We start from the raw sequence: 19128 nt of genomic DNA on the forward strand, positions 1-19128 counted from the left end.
CAAGAGCAAGATCCCATCTAAAAAAAAAAAAAAAGAAGGGACTTACTCTACTCAATATCAACACACTTTATAACACTAATGTAACTAAGACAATTGACTGTTTGAATGAGGATAGACAAATAAGCTAATAGTACAGAATAGAGAGCCTCGACACAGACCCAGATGTGATAGAGGTGTAACATGGCATTGCATATTAATCAAGCCTCATTCAAGAAACAATGTAAGAACAATTGGTTATCCATATAGGACAAAAAAAAAAATTGAACTACACCTTCACACCACACCAAAGTCAAGTAGAGTAAGGACTTAACTGTGAAAGGCAAAACTTCACAGTTCTAGAAAGAATATAGAACATATCTTTATAACATCAGGGTAAGATAGGTTTCTTAAACAAAAAAGGCACTAAGGAAGTACTAGACAAATATATATGTGTGTGTGTGTGTATATATATATATATAGCCAAAATTGACCTCATTAAAGTGTAAAGCTTCTGTTTATCAAAAACGCCCCTCCAAACTAAGCGAAAATACAAACCATAAACAGATATTTGCAATAAATATAGTGGACAAAGGATTTAGTTTTTCAAAAACATGTGTGAAATTCCTACAAATCAATAAAAAGGCAACAGAAAATTGGTCAAAATATGTGAATATTTTGAAGAGGAAACACAGCAAATGAATATACGAACAAGCATCCAATCTTACTGTTAATTGGGGATTTGCACATTAAAACACAATTAGATATGACTAGATTGGGAAAAATAAGAAGGCCTGATGATTCCAATTATTGGCAGGAATGTGAAGCAAGAGCAGTTCTCATACTCTGCAGGTGGGAGTGGAAATTGTTAGAACTACTTAAAACAGCTTGGCATTATCTTGTAAAGTGAAGATTAATTTACTCTGTGAGTCAGTTATTCCACTCCTAGATATAGAGCCTAGAGATCCTCTTACCCATCTTTTTCAGGAGCCACAAACAAGAACATTTGTAGCAGCAGGCTATTAATCACAAGAATGAGAACTGACTGAAATGTCTGTCTTCAGAAGAACACGTATGTAAATGGTGGGCTATTCATATACTGGAATGCTATACAGCAATGAAAATGAATTATCCATTCTTCAGTGGGATCTCAAAATTACAGTACTGAATGAAGAAAACCCAGATTATTAAAAAGATGCATGCAGTATACCATTTACGCAAAGTCTTAAAATTACAAATATATTCAGTGGTGTATGAAGATGGTGAGTATGGCCCACCCCTAATGCAGGTAATAAAAAGGCCCATTGCTTGTAAAGAAAGTAATAATAAAACTGACCAAAATCTGATTTTTATTGTCACCATACATCATCAATTCTGGACAATATTATTGATAAAAATTCTTGCCACAAAGTCAGCTACTTCCAATCTCCACTCCCCACCTTGGTGTGCAGCTGAATACATTCTTATTTATTTCTATAGAAAGAGTATCATGAAAAGTAATGACAAAATTCAGGTGAGAGGTTTTCCTTGGAGGGAGGGAGAGGGACACACTTGGGCAACAGCACAGATGCCTTCAAAGTATTCCTTATGCTCCATTCCTTATGTTCCATTCCTTAAACTGAGTGATTGAGACATGGCTGTTGATATTATTTTTTATATCTGATTTACATAATGCATCTCTTCAGTATGTATGAAATATTCCATCCTCAAGAGAAAGAAAATTAAAGCAGGAAAATCAATAAGGGGGGCAGATGGAGGAGAAGGCATGCTTTGTAGTGCACTGGAAGCTGCAAACCCAAGAAATAATAAAATGGCCGTGGTCGGGCGGAAGAGAATGAGGGACCCTGGAGCGGCAGCCCAGGCTGAGGCTCAGGGCATGCGGGGGCCTGAACTGGTGTAGGGGAACTCTGGGAAGCTTTTGCCTTCAGGCTGGGGAAGCCACAGGCCTGGGTGAGGTTAACCCCAGGAAGTGAATCTGGAGTGAGTAGACGGGGGCCAAAGCCAGAGGCCCAGGGAGCACCAACGTTTTGGGAGAAAGAAGAGCCCTTCAAGCTGAGGCTGAGCTTGAGAAAAGTGAAGCAGTGAGCAGAGGATGGGGTACCATGCACTGAGGAGCGCCTGGTGGAGGAGGTCACACCCTGCTAAGAGGAGAGCAGAACACGGGCTGGGAAGGAGGCCCTGGATTTCACAATGTGGGCAGGTGAATTCATCAGAAATTGTCAGAGGGATGTGGTGGAGGAGGAAATGAGGACAGGGAGGGGACACAGCTCTCCGGTGGGAAGAGTGAGGAGTAGCGGCTGGGAAGAGACGTGGAGTCCAGGCAGGGCTCTTATGCATCTCTTTCAATTATCTTTTTTTTTTTTTTTTTTTTTTTTGAGACGGAGTCTCGCTCTGCCGCCCCGGCTGGAGTGCAATGGTGCGATCTCGACTCACTGCAAGCTCCGCCTCCCGGGTTTACGCCATTCTCCCGCCTCAGCCTCTCGAGTAGCTGGGACTACAGGCGCCCACCACCACGCCCGGCTAATTTTTTTGTATTTTTAGTAGAGACGGGGTTTCACCATGTTAGACAGGATGGTGTCGATCTCCTAACCTCGTGATCTGCCCGCCTCGGCCTCCCAAAGTGCTGGGATGACAAGCGTGAGCCACCGCGCCCTGTCTTCAATTGTCTCTTTAAAATCCCAGTCTGGTTTAGTCCCACTAGGGAGAAAAGGTGCCTTCAGGCCTTCCCACAGCGCCAGCAGCAAGAGCACAGCAGGTGTCCCTTGGGGCTGACGCATCGGGTGCTCGCGGTGGGGGTGGAGGAGCCGTCTGCCCCTGTGCGGGGAGCATTCTCTCACTGACACTGTCTGAATTGCTGGTACATGGTGATCAGAGGAAGCAAACTGACATTTAGTCCCTTTTACCGTCTTTTAAAAAATTCTCTACAGTCAGCGCACCCTTTGTTGCCTGTACCAGGGCTCTAGTGGGAAGAGACAGATTGAGTCCCCAGCACCTGGGTTTGCAGCCCCACTCCTTCCTTCTAGCTGACAGGGCTGGCGAATTCCTACCTCTCTGAGACCCTTTCCCTTTAGCTCACTGTAACTGAGGGAAATTCTGACCTCTGGGGTGGTTGGGCGGATGACAGCAGAGGAAAGACCCAGGGCCTAGCGCCCAGGAGGTACTTACTAGGTGTCCTTCCCGCATCAGGGAACAGAGGAGACAGTGACTGAGGGCCCCGCAGCGAATGCCCCACCCACGCAGGCTTCCTCTCAGCGGGACCTGTACCCACTGCTTCCCCACAGCCCCAGAAGCCAGGCCTGAGCCATTCAGACTCCAGGGAGGTGATCGCAGCCCAGGGCCGCGCCCTGCCTCTGCCGCCCCCGGGGTCCCCAAGGCAGCACCGCCGCCTGGCCGCACGGGGCAGTTGTCATGGGGACGCCGGGGCCCGCTGAGCCGCCTCCTTAGCAACGGGACTCCCCGGCCAGTTGCCATGGAAACAGCATCCCCTGGCAAGCAGTGATGGGGAACGGCTGCCGGGTTTCCTGCCCTTTTCCGAGGACTTTCCCCTCCTGGGGCGGGAGACACGGCACTCCCTATGCCGGCGGGAGCCGCGGGGACTTGGTTTTCCAGTCGCACGTCGCCGGCCCGGCAGGAGGCCTCTGCCTGACCCCGCGAAGTCCCAAGGCCTGGAGGAACCCTCTAGAGACAGAGGTGGGGAAAGGGGCCACCCGGGGACCAGGCCTAGCCTCTTGAGCAGGCACAGCAGTGGGGAGTCCGTGCCCTGCCTCCTTCCAGAGGCCCCAGATGCTGCTTCTGCCCTCAAGCCCCCACCAACCCACAGAGAAGCCCAGCGCTGTGCCCCCACCCCTCGGTCACCCCTCTGATGCCCTCCCCCTTGCCCAGTCACCTTCTGTCTCCAGCCATCCTCCCACTTCTGAGAGCTTACCTGATCACACTAAGCTGGCAAACCCCTCTTCAGCATCTAGCTGGATGGCGCCCAGGTGCACATTCACCACCCTCCTCCTCCTCAGCCAGCCCTGGCAGTAGGGAGTGGCAAGGGTCTCACACCTCCCCAACTCCTGCGTTTCTCCCCTCCACTAGCAAAGGACACATGCCCACTCACTCTCATCCTCCTCCTTAATGATTCTCACCAGTCCATAATCGCGTGCACACCTGTGTCCCTAGCCAGGCCTTGCACATCCCCCATGCACACCTCTATGCACAGAACACAGCTCCATGCTCTTGCAGGGATAGGTTTGCACATACACAAGGGCCCACATGTGCCCTCTGGGCCATGTCCCCTGCCTTCCACACCCCAGTTCCCAGGACTCCAGGATTCCCCAATGACCTCACCCCCACCCCCATCCCTGGCCCCTAGAAGAAGGCAGCATCTGCTGGAATTTTTTTTATTTAAATAAAATATACAATACGGCGCATTTACCGGTTTCTGTTTTAAAAGTGGAAGATTTGAAAATTCCTTGTAGGTGACTGGGTGTGGGAGGGCCCCCTGCCTGCACCTGGCTGTCCCAGTCTCTGCAGAGTGGCCAGGTTGGGTCAGGGCTGTTATAAAATACATGTGTGTGTAAGTAGAGAAGAGGGTGGTCAGGCCAGGCTCTGATGGCAAGCAGCCTCCTCACGGCCCTGGACCCTCCATCTTCACCCCTGCTGCCTCCAGGACAAGACTGTGGGGTTGGATCAAGTCCTGCTGCCTCTCAGAGCTGCCTTCCTTAAGGGGAAGGGGTGTGTGCAGAACTCAGGTTGAGGCTAAGTCCTTCCAGTTCTCAGAACTCCTGAGCCAGCACAGTACAGACCAGTACCAGGCGGCATCTAGTCTTTACCTAAGATCCCAGGAACCTTCACCCACTTCTCTCCTGGAGTACTGCCTCCCACTCCCTGCAGCCCATCTATGGAGAAATCGGTTTTTCCCACATCCCAGGATAGCTCAAGGCAAAACCCGATCTTGCCAACATTCTGGCTTGAAGCATGGAATGTTCTGGATGGATAATGTGGGGCCAGCCCATCTCATTTGGGGATTGCAGCTATACCTGCTCTGGCCCTATAGGCAGGGGCAGACCCCTGACTTTGCCTCTGGCAGGATCCCATCTGGGAGGAGGGAGGATGGTGCCTCCAAAGGCATCTGAGCTGCTTTCTCGTTCCTGCCATCTGGAACTTGCTTATGGCTCCTAGTTGCCAGGACCAAGCCCAGTCAAGCCCTTAGCCTATCACCCAAGGCCATCCCTCTGACCCCTCAGCCTGCGGATTCCCTCCCAAAGCCCTAATCCACCACTCCACATCCACCTCAGGAATCTCCCGGCTATATACTCCATCCCACCCACCATTCCCTCCCTCTCTCCCTGTTGAAGTCTTCCCACATCTCAAGGCCTGGCTCCCACCCACCTCTGGCCACACACCTTCCTTGGGCCCTCAGGGAGGCCCAGCCACCTCCTGAGTCCTGAGATTTTAAGTCTTGGAGCCCTCAGCCAAAGCTCCCTGGGCTCTCACATAGTTTGCTGGAGCAATAGGCTGGGCATATGAGGGGCAGAAGAAATGTGATTTATTGAGCACCTACCATGGTATGTGCCAGGCGCTGGGCTGGGCATTTCACATATAGATTTTTCTCATCCGGTCCTCATAGGTCCTTGTGAGGCGGTACCATAATGACTCCCATTTTACAAATGAGGTGACAGAAAAGTCAGATAACTTGCCCAAGATCATACAGCTAAGAAGTGGCAGGGCTGGGATTCAAACCCAGGCCTGACTGCTGCCAAAATCTGGTGTCTTCCTTCTGCACCATGCTTGGGGACCATCTACCTCAGCCCCCCTCAACAGTTTTCTGATGGAAGGAACACAGACTTGGGCCTCAAGCAGGCGTGGATTTGAACCTCAAATCAGTCCCCACTCTGCCACTCCGAGTTACATGATGGAGAAATTACCCAGAACTGTTTCTTCATCTGCTAAATGGGGAGAATGAAAGTGGCCACCCCATGGTCTTTGTGAAACTGAAGGAGTGAACGTGTGTAAAGTGCGAAACCAGTGCTTGGCACAGAGCAGACTCAACACACAGAAGTTCCCCTCACCTCCCGCTGTACAGATGGCCAAACTGATGGCCCCAGAGGTGGCGGGGTATGCCTGAGGCCCTAGGAAAGGAGAGTCTTCCACTTCCGTGTGGTGAGAGGTCAGGCTGGGACTGGATCTGAGACGAGAGAGGGGGCCTGCTGCGAAGTCCTGGGGTCCTCTTCACTGAGGACTGGAGAGAGAACATCCCTAGACCATGCAGTGCACAGCCTGCGGGCCAAGGTGGGTTGCTGGGTGTTAAGGTGACCCGGGCATCCTGGCAACATGGGAATAAACTAGACCGCACACGTGTGCGCACATGTGAGTGGCTATCTACATAGCTCTACAGAGCGCTACATAGCTATACATATACACATCTTACATACATATACATATATTCATATACAGATCTTGCTACGTTTACAGTAGAAAAAAATGCTAGGCCCTCAGGGCCCTGGCCCTTTTCTCCCAAGGTCGCAGGCATCTGAGGCTCCCCAGGGCATGCCCCGGGGCAGCCCCTTCCTGGGGGCAGAGTGGAGCTCCAACTTACAGCTAAGGGGCTGATGGCAGCTGTTTCTCTAAATGAACACAATGACACATCTGCTCTAAGAAGCCCCAACACTGGCCACCCTGACCCCTGCCCAGCCCCAAGACCCCATCTGCCTTTCTCTGGCTTTTGCATTTGGGACCTGCCTGCTCCCTCCTTCCTCCCCCTCCCTCCCTCTAGTGCTGAGTATTAAAATAGTCTATAAAAGCAAGTGACCAAAAATCTATAGCTCTAAGAATACCTGGTTATTTTCTGCTGTCTTTTGATTTTCTGGTGTGTGTGGTTTTTTAAATAATTATTACTGTTATTGGTATATCTCCTAATCACAGTTAAACCTGAAGGAAGAAGGGAGAGAAAAGAAGAAAGAAGAGGGAAGGGCCCAGCTCATAGATTGGACGGCAGTTTGGAGCGCACTGGCTCAGGCCTGGCCCCAGGTTCCCTCTGGGGTCCAGCAGTCAGAGGGGGCCCCCCAGAAGAGGTGGCTCTTGCCCCAAACAAAGACAGAGGGGGTGGCAAAGAACCTGAGGATGTCTTCCGAGGCAGAGTGACGTGCTGGCCGGGGATGGCACCATAGGGCCTCCCAGGGGGACCAAGGCCCCCGCTGCTCCCACTGCCCCCACTGCCACCCCCAGCCCTGGGGAAGAGCGGGAAGGCAGCCATGGACTCCCCTGAGGAGTGCGGGGAGGCTCTGCGGAGAGTCTGTGCCCCGTCCTGAGGCAGGGCTGGCTGAGATGCAGAGATGAGCTTGAGGTCCTGGGTGAGGCGGCCGGGGGTGAGGGGGGGCGTGCCCCGGCGCTGGGGGACCTGGGGTGGTGGGGGGCTGGATGCAGGTGGCAGAAGCAAGGATCCATGGGAGCCAGAGGCCCGGGGTGGGGCACTTGGGAAGGTTCTTGGGGGGCCTGGGCTGTGGCCAGGAGGGCTGAGACCTCCTCGGGGAGTAAAGCCTACAGGGGAAGCCCCCCCAGAGGCCCCTGCCACAAGGGATGGCGGCTCAGGCTGCCGTGGGGGTGTCTCTGGCGTGCTCGGTGGGCCAGCAGCCAGACCTAGGGACAACTCCCCGGGAGGCTGGCCCAGCTGCCCAGGGCTAGATGATGGGGATCTGGATGAGGGTGGGGGTGGCAAGAAGTGCTCCGGGAGTCCCAGGCCTCCCCGGGCCCCAGGTGGTGCCGGAGGTGGCTGGGCAGCCTGCGGGGAGCGGGCGCCTGGCTGCAGCGGGGTGAGCAAGGGAGAGTCGGAGGAGGACAGGGAGCCACCCAGCGCCTTGTGGAAGTGGCCAAACCCGGCTGTGGTGGTGGCGGCTGTGCCAGCTGATGGTGTGGGAGCCGAGGGGGAGCCGCAGGCCCCGGGGGGTGGGGAGGAGCTGGATGAGGGCAGGAGTGGGCTCAGTCCGGCGGGGGCAGAGAATCCAGCCAGCTGTTGGATGTGGAAGGAGGATGAAGACGGCGTGTCTACCTGGGATGGGCTGCTGGCAGGCGAGGCGGAGCCCAGCGCAGAAGGGATCAGGGACTGCAGCCGTTTCAGGTGCCTTGGCGTCTGCCCGGCGCCGAGGTTGCCCAGCCCAGATCCTGGGGGAGGGCGGAAGATGGCAGCAGGCAGGCGAGGGTGGTGGGTGAGGGCTATGGCCACAGAAGTGGTGGCCGCGGCAGCCTGCAGTGGTGCCTGGATCAGCGGGGTCCAGATGACAGGCGTGGGGGTCGGGGTGGCAGAGGCGGCGGCCTGGACGCGGTGTGCGCAGTGCGCCATCTCCCGGTCATGCTGCACAATCTGCTGGATGATCTCGTTCTCCTGGTAGTTGAAGACGCCCGAGTTGAGGTCGTGCTGGACTTTGTGGAGGAGGATGGAGTTCTTCTTGCCTGGGCCACGGAACAAGAGCAAGCACTCAGGGCAGAGCAGGGAAGGAGATCAGGTGCAGACCCAGCTTAGGCATAGAGAAGCCCTGCCCTCCTGCCCCTCCCGCCCCCCGCCTGCCCCGCCTGTGGCCCATCCCCCTCACCGATGCGGTCCAGGCGGTCCAGCGCCACAGTCTCAAAGGCCCTTCGCATCATGGGGTACTCCTCCAGCACCTCATTGAAGTTGTCCACGCTCAGCGAGTAGAGGCGGCAGTAGGTGTCGGCCCTCACGCTAGCTGTGCGCCGGCCCCGTGTCAGCAGGCAGATCTCTGCCAGAGCATCAGGACTCAGGGTGAGGCATGCACAGCCTGCCCAAGCCACGGGGACTGCCCACCCTGACCTTGGCCCTGACTACCTGGCACAGAAACCTTGGTAGGCTCACAAGGCCCTGTCCCCAGACTGTGGCCACACTGGATGCCTCTTCCCCACCAAATGGGGGCTGGACAGTCTTTCCCATCTTTGGCACATACCCTCTGCTCTGGACTGAATGTCCTCCCACCAAATTTATATGTTGAACCCCTAATTCCAGCATGATGGTATTTGGAGGTGGGGCCTAGGGAGCTAATTAGATCATGAGGGTGGAGCCCTCGTGGATGGAATTAGTGCCCTTTTAGGAGGCGGCCAGGGAGCTGGCTCATCCTCCTTCTGCCACGTGAGGACACGGTGTGAAGTCAGCAGTGCAGCCCAGAAGAGGGCCCTCACTAGCCCCAACCATGCTGGCCCCCTCAGCTCAGATGGTCAGCCTCCAGAACCATGAGACATACATTCCTGTGGTTTACAAGCCACCCAGTCTGCGGCACTTTTGTTACAAAAGTGACCCCTAACCCGGGCTCACAAACACTTCCCTCCAGGCTGTGGCCACGAAGGGTGCTCACTGCCTCTGTCCCCTTAGTGTCTCCCCAGCCCATCCCCTGGGAGCAGCTGTCCTGTCCCCCAGGGCCCGGGGCTGCCTCACCTCCAAAGTAGGAGCCGTCGGCCAGCTTGGTCTCCTTGTTGCCCTTGGTGAGCACGCTGACCACGCCGTGCTGGATGAAGTACATCTTCTTGCCGATGGTGCCTTCCCGGATGATGTAGTCCCCGGGCTGGAAGACCTCGAAACGCAGCTTGGTCAGCATGGATGTCACGAAGTTGGGGTCCGCATTGGCAAACAGTGGCATGGAGGCCACCAGCTTCCGGCAGTTAAAGTTGATGATCTCCTGCCGGACGGGGTGGATTGGGACACGGGAAGGAGGAGGTGAGGGGAGCTGGCTTCCAGGAAGGCCTGGCTCCCCTCCCCGCCGGGCCGCCACACAGCTCACCTCTCGCAGGGGCTCGCTCAGCTCGCCCAGGATGCTCTCCTCATCGAACATCTTGCCCTGGTAGCGGTGCTCGTAGTAGTCGTGGATGCGCTGCCGGGTGTCGGGCGGGAGCTTGTGGAAGGACATGTACTGCTCCACCTGCTTATACTGAGGCCGGGAGAAGGGGGCGTCATCTCCGTGCAGCCAGCCCCACCGCCTCACCAGGTACCACATCCGGGCACCCACCCTGGGGGAATTCTTGGCTAAACTTGGTTCCTTGAGATCTGAGCTCTACAGTGTTGAAATGACCTCACTGTGCTTCAAACAACTGCCCGGGCTCCCAGCTGCTTGGCATGGAGGAAGCGGCCCCACCAGCATCTGGTCCTGTGTTTAATACTAAGGAGGCGGGTGGGGGCAGCAGGGAATGTCCAAAGCCCAGTGACAGGACACCAACTGTGTCGCCAGGGAGGTCGATCACGTTTCCTTGGAATGTTTACACTGGGGACAGGGAGGCCTCACCGACTGTGGGGAAAGAAGCTGTTTCCTCCCAGCAGTGACAACTGGCACAGTCAGGAGGCAAGGCTACAACGGCTCAGAGCGCTCAGAGGCAGAAGCAAGGATGCCTGGCTGCTCTACACTATGAATCCAAACGTGGCCTCAGCTGAGACCCCGGGTCATTTCATTGAGAGCAACTCCAAGCAAGGGAAAAGCAGGGTAGACTAATTTGAGGCAACCTGCAAATATAGGCTCAGGTACAAAAGATTTGTGAGCCTCAGACCCTGGGGCTCAAATAAGAAACGATCCTGCCCACCCTTGCTGAGACCAGTGGATGTTGCTTCCACCATTGTAGATTGTGGGGGGACAGTGGGACTCTCAAGAGCAGAACGAGGGATGGGAGGTATTGATTAGGCAACAACACAGACTCCTCCTGGATGGGAAGCAGAGGAAGTCCCTATAACCCCAGCAGCAATCAGAAATGGAGCAGCCTGTTTGCATCTATGTGTGCTCCTAAGAGGTGGGGACACAGAACTGCTGCACAGAAATACCCACAGGCAAATGAGGGCTGAGAAATGACATTTCCTAAACTTTGCCCAGTCACCCTGGCCTCTGATTGCTCCAAGTTATGCAAAGTCCCAGGGGACAGTGACTTCCCGGCTGGTTATGGGGGCGGAGGCAGCTGGAAGACTTGGAGCTGTGTTTTAGAGAATCCCTACCCTGATCCCCAGAGAACAGGTAGGGGTGGGGAGGCAAGGTCTAGACACGGGGCAGGAGTTAAAAGGTTGAAGTGGTCCAGGTGAGAGACAGACACGGGGATGGAGGAGAGGGAAGACATCTAAGAGAAATTTATCGGGCAGACTTGGATATTAGCCAAAGGAAAAACATTTTAATAAAAGTCTCAAATCAAAAGCCACAGACACCTTGACTCTGGCCCTAAAATAAACTCTAATGCATTTTCTTTTATTTTTATTTATTTATTTATTTATTTATTTATTTATTTATTTATTTATTGGTTTTTTGTTGTTAAGACAGGGTCTTGCTGTGTCACCTAGACTGGAGTGCAGTGATGTGAACACAGCTCACTGCAGCTTCAACCTCCTGGGCTCAAGTGATTCTCCCACCTCAGCCTCCTAAGTAGCTGGCACTATAGGCACACGCCACCAAGCCTGGCTAATTTTTGTATTTTTAGTATAGACAGGGTTTTGCCATGTTGCCCAGGCTGGTCTTGAACTTCTGGGCTCAAGAAATCAGCTTGCCTCAGCCTCTCAAAGTGCTGGGATTACAGGCATGAGCCATCATGCCCAGCCTCCCAGATGCTTTTTCTTTTTGTCTTTATTTTTTTTTTATTTTTTTATTTTTTGCGACGGAGTCTCCCTCTGTCACCCAGGCTGGAGTGCAGTGGCGCAATCTTGGCTCACTGCAACCTCTGCCTCCTGGGTTCAAGCGATTCTCCTGCCTCAGCCTCCCTAAATAGCTGGGACTACAGGTGTGTACTGCCACGCCTAGCTATTTTTTTTTTTTACTTTTAGTAGAGATGAAGTTTCACCACGTTGGCCAGGCTGGTCATGGACTCTTGACCTCAGGTGATCTGCCTGCCTCGGCCTCCCAAAGTGCTGCGATTATAGGTGTGAGCCACCACACCTGGCCCCAGACACTTTTTCTATACTAATCCCTGATCCTGACCCCAGACTAAACCCTAGCCTTGGTCACACACTGAGCCCTGACCCCACTCACATGCTGAGCCCCACCCCAGTCACAGGCTGGGCCTTGGTGCTGGCTCCAGAACGATCCCTCACCTGGGCCTGGGCTAAGCCCTGATCTTTGTAGCTCAATGCCTTCTTTACCTCCCTTCCCGTCTGCTCCCTTCTAACCCAGGACCCTGTGTTCTAGCCAGGCTAATTTCTCTGCCACCACACCTATGCTCGTGCTCATTCTGATGCCTGGCCTAGAATTCTCTTCCACCTTCTCCTTCCTCTGCCTCCTCAGGGTGAGCGCTCCTGCCCTCCCGGCTCTGCAGGCTCTCCTGAGCTCTCTTCTTGGCATCATAGGACCTGGACCTCCACACCGCCTGTCAGTCATCCCACCAAAGGACAGTGCCTGGGGCAGGCAGGTAGGCAATGAATCCACAAATGCTGACCCTACTATATGCCAGGCATGGGGCATAAAATGGAGAACGACATACTGGGTCCTCCCCTCATGGAGCTGTGGCCTGGAGAGGGAAGGTGGACGTTAAACAGATGGCTGCCTATAGTTAATAACATCATCACCAGAGTGCCGAGTGTGGTGAAGGAGGAGAGGGTGCCATGGGGTCACATGACGGGTGAGGAGCTGGCTGGGTCACAGAAGGCTTCTCCAAGAGGTGAGGTTGGATGCGAAGAGGGTGTCAGGTGGAGAGCAGGGAGGATAGTCGAGGGTGAAAGCCTGTGTCTGGGCCCCATGGCAGGAGCGGGCATGGGGAGAGACATCTGGCCAGGCTGAAATAGAGGGTGCAGGGCCCAGGGCAGGAGCTGAGCACGAGGGCAGAGACCTGGTTTTGCCCCTCAAATGCTGGGCTGGGAAAACATGCTTAGGAGTGAATATATGTCTTCAGAGCAACGTGAAGTCCCCGAAGAGTTTTAAGGAGAGGATCGAGCTGATGCGTTTTAGATGCCACTCCAACTGCTGTGTGAGGCGTGCAGTGGAAGCAGCCAGGGCAGAACTTCCTTAGCTGATAAACACAGGGGAGCTTACTTGCAACCCCCATGGGCTGATGCCCAGTACCACCCCCGCCCTGCAGATGAGGAAACGAGGCCCCACGCCGCGGAGGCGCAGGCCCACACTCCAACAGAGCTCGGCAGCAGAGAAGCTGGGGCAGGACCCAGGGGGCCTGACTCCAAGCCACAGGACTCATTCTCCATGGTGAGGGGGCTGCTGTTGAGACCCCAGGGAGAGATGAAGCTGGTGATGGGGGAGGGTGGCTGGGATGCAGAGAAGGAGCTGTGGCTTTGAGGTAGGCACTGATGACAGAGAGAGGTCACGGATGGCTCCTAGTCTCTGGCCTGGGGTCTGGGAAGAGCAGAGGGTGGAGTAGAGAGGACAGGGCGGACTTCTCATTACAAACAAGAGGGGCATGACGTGTCCAGAGAGGGATGAAATAAACCACCTGGAGCTGAGAGATGAGCTGGGGCTGCTGATGCTGTACAGGCCCCACTGTGCGAGGATGGGCACAGAGCCTGCGGGCCTGGGTGGTGAAACTGTAGCACTGGGGCCCCAGACACAGGGAGAGTCAGGGGCGAGTCCTGAGCCGCTGGGGACTCCAGTGGCAGTGACTGGGAAGAGAAGCCAGCAAAGGGGGATGGGGGAGTGGCCAGAGGGGCAGGAGGAACACCGCGAGAGTGTGGTCCTGCAGAACGACTGAGTGGCCAGGAAGGGCGTGGTGACTGTCAAATGCCTACCAGAGCAGCACGGAGGGCACAAGGCCTCAGCCAAGAGCCACAGGCCCCAGTGACACCGGAGATGGGGAAGGTGGGCACAGATAAAAAGACATGTGGAGGTGCCAAGCCAGGGAGCTGAAACTCTTCACATCTCAGAGGTGTCCCCCTCCTCCTGCTCTTCCCTCACACTGGGAGTCCCGATCCCAGGGGGTGGGAACAGGGCGGTTCCTGCTGGGGCCCCACTGGCTGGTGGCCTGTGCTCCCTCTTGGGAGGGACCAACGTGGAGGTCCTCCCTGGGTGGACCTACCTTTTCCTGGTATTGGCGCCGGGAGGAGTCCAGGGACTGGATGAGGGCAGTGGCATGGCCTATGAACATGGCGTAGCAGGTGGCGCCCACGATCATGCTGAGCATGGTGAGCCAGACGTCGGACATGCCCACGGGTGCCTGCCGTCCGTAGCCGATGCACAGCATGTGGCTCATGGCCTTGAAGAGCGCGTAGGAGTACTGCTTCCCCCAGGAGTTGTTCTGTGGACAGACGGATGGGTGGGGGCAATGGATGAGAGGGAAGGCCCTTCTCACTAGCAAGAAAAGTCCCTGCCACCTCCTCACCTCAACCTAACCTTCTCAGTGGCTGGGCCCAGGGCTCCCCAACCCTGCTGTTGGCCGAAAGCCTTGGGTGAGGGGCAGGAGGCCCACAGAGGCGGTCTGTGCTGCCAGTGAGTCCCCCTCTTGCACCTTCCTCTTGCAATGGAGGCAGGGATCAGACCTGGAAGCCCCAGTAAAGGTATGGGAGCCAGCATGGCCCAGCCCCCATGGGGCAGCTTGGAGCCTCCTGGCTGGGTGGCAAAGGCCCTGGGCTGAGCCACCCTGCTGTCCTTCCCTTGCTAAAACAACTCCACCCCCTACCCCCTAAACAGCTGCCAAGTGAAGCCCATTTCCCCACTGACCTCAATTATAAAACCAGATATGCTTCCCCTGGGGGTACAAGCTCTGGCAGACTGAGCCGAAAAACACTGCCCTCATTTTGGGTGAGCAAAAGTTAAAGCTGTGAGCTAACTGGCCTCCTGCATGAACCCTGCCCGCCTCTGCCAGGGCTGCGGCCACCAGTTCTCCTCCCACTACCCCCAAGGCAGATTCTCCGGAACACACAAGGCGTGGGGACAGGAGGAGGGAAGCTCTTGGCTATTTTTGTCTACAAAGCCAGTCGGTGTCTCAAGGAAGGCTCAGCGTGGGAACACTGGGATCGGAAGGGCCATCTCTTGAATTTGGTGCATGTGTGGGCCTGCCACCCTCACACAGAGAGGACACTGCCCCAGATGAGGGCCAGCTGAACCAGATGAATGCCAGCATCGGCCACCTCCCTGGTATCCTTCTGCTCACAGGGCAGAGGCATGAGCCACAGTGTAGAAACCTACCCAGGCCCGCAGAGCACCTGCCGGAGGCACAGCCCCCATGGGAAGGCGTGGGAGCTGTGAGCCTCGAGCCATATTCAAGATCAGCCAGACCGCCCCAAACAGCTGAGCTGGCTCCTTGGGTCTGGTGGCTCAGTCTAGACTGGAGTGGGGACCAGCAGGGCTGATCCCCAGGAGTGGAAGGGGCCTGGGTTCCCAGCCTTGGGGAACAGGAGCAGGCCCCCAGTGGCCTCCAGTCAGGGTTTCCGGCCTTTACTGCTAAGCCTCTGGGAACAGGGAATTCAATCCATATGGCCGATTCATTTACACTTAGCTCATCAAAAGGCTGTTTTGTAAAGGCCTGTTTGATGCTGAAAGATGCCTCTGGGTCTCTTTCACCTCTTTCAAAGCCGATTTTTCCTCCCCTGGGGCCCTGGGAATTTGCCTTCAGACCAAACCAAACTGACTGGGAGGGAGCCTGGGGGAGGCAGTGACCAGAAGGGCTCATAGATCCAGGGTGTCTTCTGTCCTGCCTGGAGCCCACCTTATCCACAAGGGGACTGAAGACTCTGCCCTATGGCTTCCAAGGCCCCAAGTTCAACTTCCCCCATCTACACTGACCCACTCGCAAGGTTGGAGGGATAGGGTGGGGTCAGCCTCCATCCTGCCTGCCCTCCCCATCGGGACCCCACCTCGGACCAGGACATGTTGGGGGTGGGGGCAGCCCAGCTCTGCTGTTGGAGTAGAAAGTGACCACACATGACCTGGGAGTCTGCATGGGTTGCAAATAGTATATTACCCTCGAAGGCGTCTGTTTTCTTGGGCTCAGCTTTTTGTTTTCTTATTTTTATTAATTTATTCATTTTGAGACAAGATCTTGCTCTGTTACCCAGGCTGAAGTGCAAGTGAGCTCAAGGGATCCTCCTGTATAGCCGGGACACATGTGCTTGCCACCACACCCGGCTAATCTTTTAAAAATAAATTTTATTTATTTTTTGTAGTCAGGGGTCTCCCTATGTTGCTCGGGCTGGTTTACAATTCCTGGGCTGAAGCGATCCTCCTGCCTTGGCTTCCTAAAGCCCTGGGATTACTGGTATGAGCCACTGCACCCAGCCTCAGGCTCAGCTTTTAAGGACTTGGCTTCTAAGGGGCAGAGGCAGGAGGCCAGGAGCTGCCAGCCCAGCATTGCCACACCTGATACAACCCGAGGCCACCCAGGTCTTAGTGTCCCTGGTAAAACTAAGATGAAATACTGAGGCTCCCAGTTGCAATGGAGGCTGTGAGAAGGTGGAGGTACCAGCTCCCAACCCAGAGCTGTGAATGGATTCCTGGGCTGGAAGCAAGCCATTGGGCCTGTACTGGGTAGAGCTACATGCCCCTCAGCTCTGGGCGGCACTCAGGGTCCTACACGCTGGAAGTCCACATCTCGCCTCCCTACCTCTGGAGAGCCCGCCTATGGCTTAGAGAGAGAACCGGGCTGGGCGCACTCACCACCATGTTGTTGATGGACACCCAGCAGTCATCAGGAAAGTCCTGCAGCATGGGGACCAGGAACTGCAGGCAGCCATCCCAGTGGCAGAGCAGAAGCATCATGCCGATGAGGTTCACGATGCGCACCACGGCACTGGCCAGGTCGTAGGTCATGTGGAAGATCTGCCAGCAGAGGAGGAGAAATTGCCTGGGATAGGTGAGCAGCCAGGAGGACCAGCGGCCCCTTTCTCTGCCCTGGAGCAGGTGGTGGGCACTGCTCTGCACGGACTCTGCAGGGCGCCCACCTGGTGCAAGTCCAGGCTGGGGGTGGGGTGGGAAGGCATCGGTCCAGGCCTCGGAAGAGGAAGACTGCAGGCTGCAGGGTCCCAGAGGGACATCTCCTGGCATCTGTACAGATGGGGGCTCCTCCTGAAAGGTCTAGACTTCGGGACATGTGGAAGGACACCTAGAGCCCCATGCAGCCCAGAAGTGGGCAGAGAAGCCGCTTTCTCAGCTTGCCTGTGGTGTGAGGACGCCAGGGAGAAAAGCCTGCCAGCCTGAGGCTCCTCAGGGAACGAAGGTCTATAGACATGCCAGGCGTGTGTTTCCCTAAACCTATCACTAAATTCTCAAGACCCACACAGGGCAGCCACAGAAGTGCACGGAAGCGGCACAGGCTCACAGGCCCCAAGTTCAGGCAGACCTTGATCCCAAGCCCAGGTCCTACCCAGTTCCTAGCTGTGTAACCTTGAACCTCTCTGATCATGTTTTCTCATCTGGAAAATGGTGATAAAAATTCTTATGTGAGTGGGTTGTCAAAAGGACTAAATTATACATATAAAGTGCTTAGTAATGGGTAGAGGAGTGTTCAATAAATTACAAACCATTATTAATTGATAAGTTGTTATTAATAATTAATCTTCCTGATTGGCTAATGTGTATTTGGGGTAATGCTCTCCTTTACAGCACCCTTCACCCCAGCCCACTGCCACCAGCCCCTCTCCACTCCTGCAGCTCCGAGTGGGCGGCTGCAGTGTAGCTGGACAGGGCCAAGGTGGGCATATCCTGGCCCCCCTCCCCCAAAGCTACCATGCTGGGGTCCCCTTGGTGACAGGGCAGTGAGGGATGGAGAGGTGGAGGCAAGTCTAGAGGGAAGTCTCTGGAAGCTCTGGCCTTGCTTCTGTGGCCTGGGAGACTCTGGAGTGGGTCTAGCCACCCAGCCCCCATTCTCATCCCTCCATACTATTCCCAGGCAAAGACACCCCTCTTGAAGGGGGGTTGGGTCAAATGTCACAGAGACCTAGTTTAAGCCCATTTCAGATGTGGAAACTAGGCCCAAAGAGACAGAGCCTAGATATGTCAGCCCCTGTCTACTGGTCTTCCAGCTACGGCCCTGTAGCTAGTGGCAGGATGTTCTGATGCTAGTGACCAAAGATGAATACTTTTTGTCCACAGTTCATCACCTGCAGTCACCCCCACCTGTGGCCCCCATCAAGGGCATGACCCTGAAGGTTCCAGCTGCAAAGCTGGGAGTGTTTCCAGGATGAAGTGGACAGCGAAAGCTTCCGGGATCTGGTAGCTTAAGCTTGCCCCACCATTTCCCCATGGCCCTGGTGACAGAGGGGACAATAGTGCCACACCTGACCATGGACATGAAATTCCACAGCCACCTTCTATTCAAACTCACAAAAATCCTTTGCTGAAGATATTGTTCATCTGTTTTATACCAAGGCCCAGAGAAGTAAAGGAACTTGCCCGAGATCACAGTGGCAGTGAAAAGGCCAGATGTTGTAGCCAGGTCTGCCCGATTCTGAGGCCTGCAGCCACCATATTAGATTGTTAGATTGACCTAGTGAGGAAAGGGTAACTCTCAGTAGTTCCATTTTGTGGATAAAACAACTCAAACCCAAAGTGGCTGAATGACGTGTCCAGATTCACACAGCAAGCTGGGTCCGAGGCCAGGCGGGACTTCGCAGCTTCTCGCCTCCCCAGGCCCTGCAAACAGTGCGATAGTGTAGACGGTGCTGTGTGCCCTGCAGCCCAGCACCACTGGGGCACAGACCAGCTCTGGGGCTGTCAGCGTTTGAGCTCCTGGCTAAGCTGACACTGTCCAGCATTTGCCATGGCCTGGAAGGAATGGTGGGCCCTAGAGAGCAGGCCGGTCTGTGGCTGGGCTGGAGCCGGGGTCTGTGACACAGACCAGATCTGATTATGAAGCTAGTGTCTCTGGTCCATTCTCTGCGGCTGGTCGTGCTCAGGCACCTGTATCCTGAGACCGTGAGGCTCTCCCCTGCAGGTCCCTGAGCACCAGAGCCCCCAGCACCAGCTGGGGGGAAGATCCCACTTTTGCCTCCTTAACACTTAGGTGAATATTGTGACATGTCTATGACCTTGGGCAAATCCTAACCTTTCTAAGTCTTGGTTGTCCAGGATGCCACTAGCTCCCCAGCTCACCCAACTCCCTGGTGTCTGAGCTAAGACACCAGGGGCTTGGGGAGGGCGAGTGGCACAGCACCATTCACAGTCTCAGAGCCGGCCATCCTCCACACCTGCCTCCCCACCACCACAACTCAGCCTCCCCTGCAAACAAGCTAGACATCTGCCCCCTGCTTTGCAAGGCTGCTTGTGAATT

At 55.1% G+C, this 19128-nt stretch overlaps 1 protein-coding gene across 1 annotated transcript in view; it reads right to left on the reverse strand.

The window, feature by feature from the left end:
• Positions 1-5493: 5493 nt before the first annotated feature.
• The window catches only part of HCN4 (hyperpolarization activated cyclic nucleotide gated potassium channel 4), a 47753-nt gene continuing 34118 nt past the window's right edge, over positions 5494-19128 (reverse strand). The window contains exons 3-8 of the mRNA XM_008015974.3: positions 16518-16679; positions 13942-14160; positions 9744-9890; positions 9401-9641; positions 8550-8714; positions 5494-8409 (exon numbers count right to left, since the gene is read on the reverse strand). Coding sequence (XP_008014165.1) covers positions 6941-8409; positions 8550-8714; positions 9401-9641; positions 9744-9890; positions 13942-14160; positions 16518-16679 — 2403 coding nt within the window. The 3' untranslated portion in view covers positions 5494-6940. The remainder of the gene's footprint in view (positions 8410-8549; positions 8715-9400; positions 9642-9743; positions 9891-13941; positions 14161-16517; positions 16680-19128) is intronic.

Source organism: Chlorocebus sabaeus, chromosome 26 (genome assembly GCF_047675955.1).
Source record: "Chlorocebus sabaeus isolate Y175 chromosome 26, mChlSab1.0.hap1, whole genome shotgun sequence".
Taxonomy (NCBI): domain Eukaryota; kingdom Metazoa; phylum Chordata; class Mammalia; order Primates; family Cercopithecidae; genus Chlorocebus; species Chlorocebus sabaeus.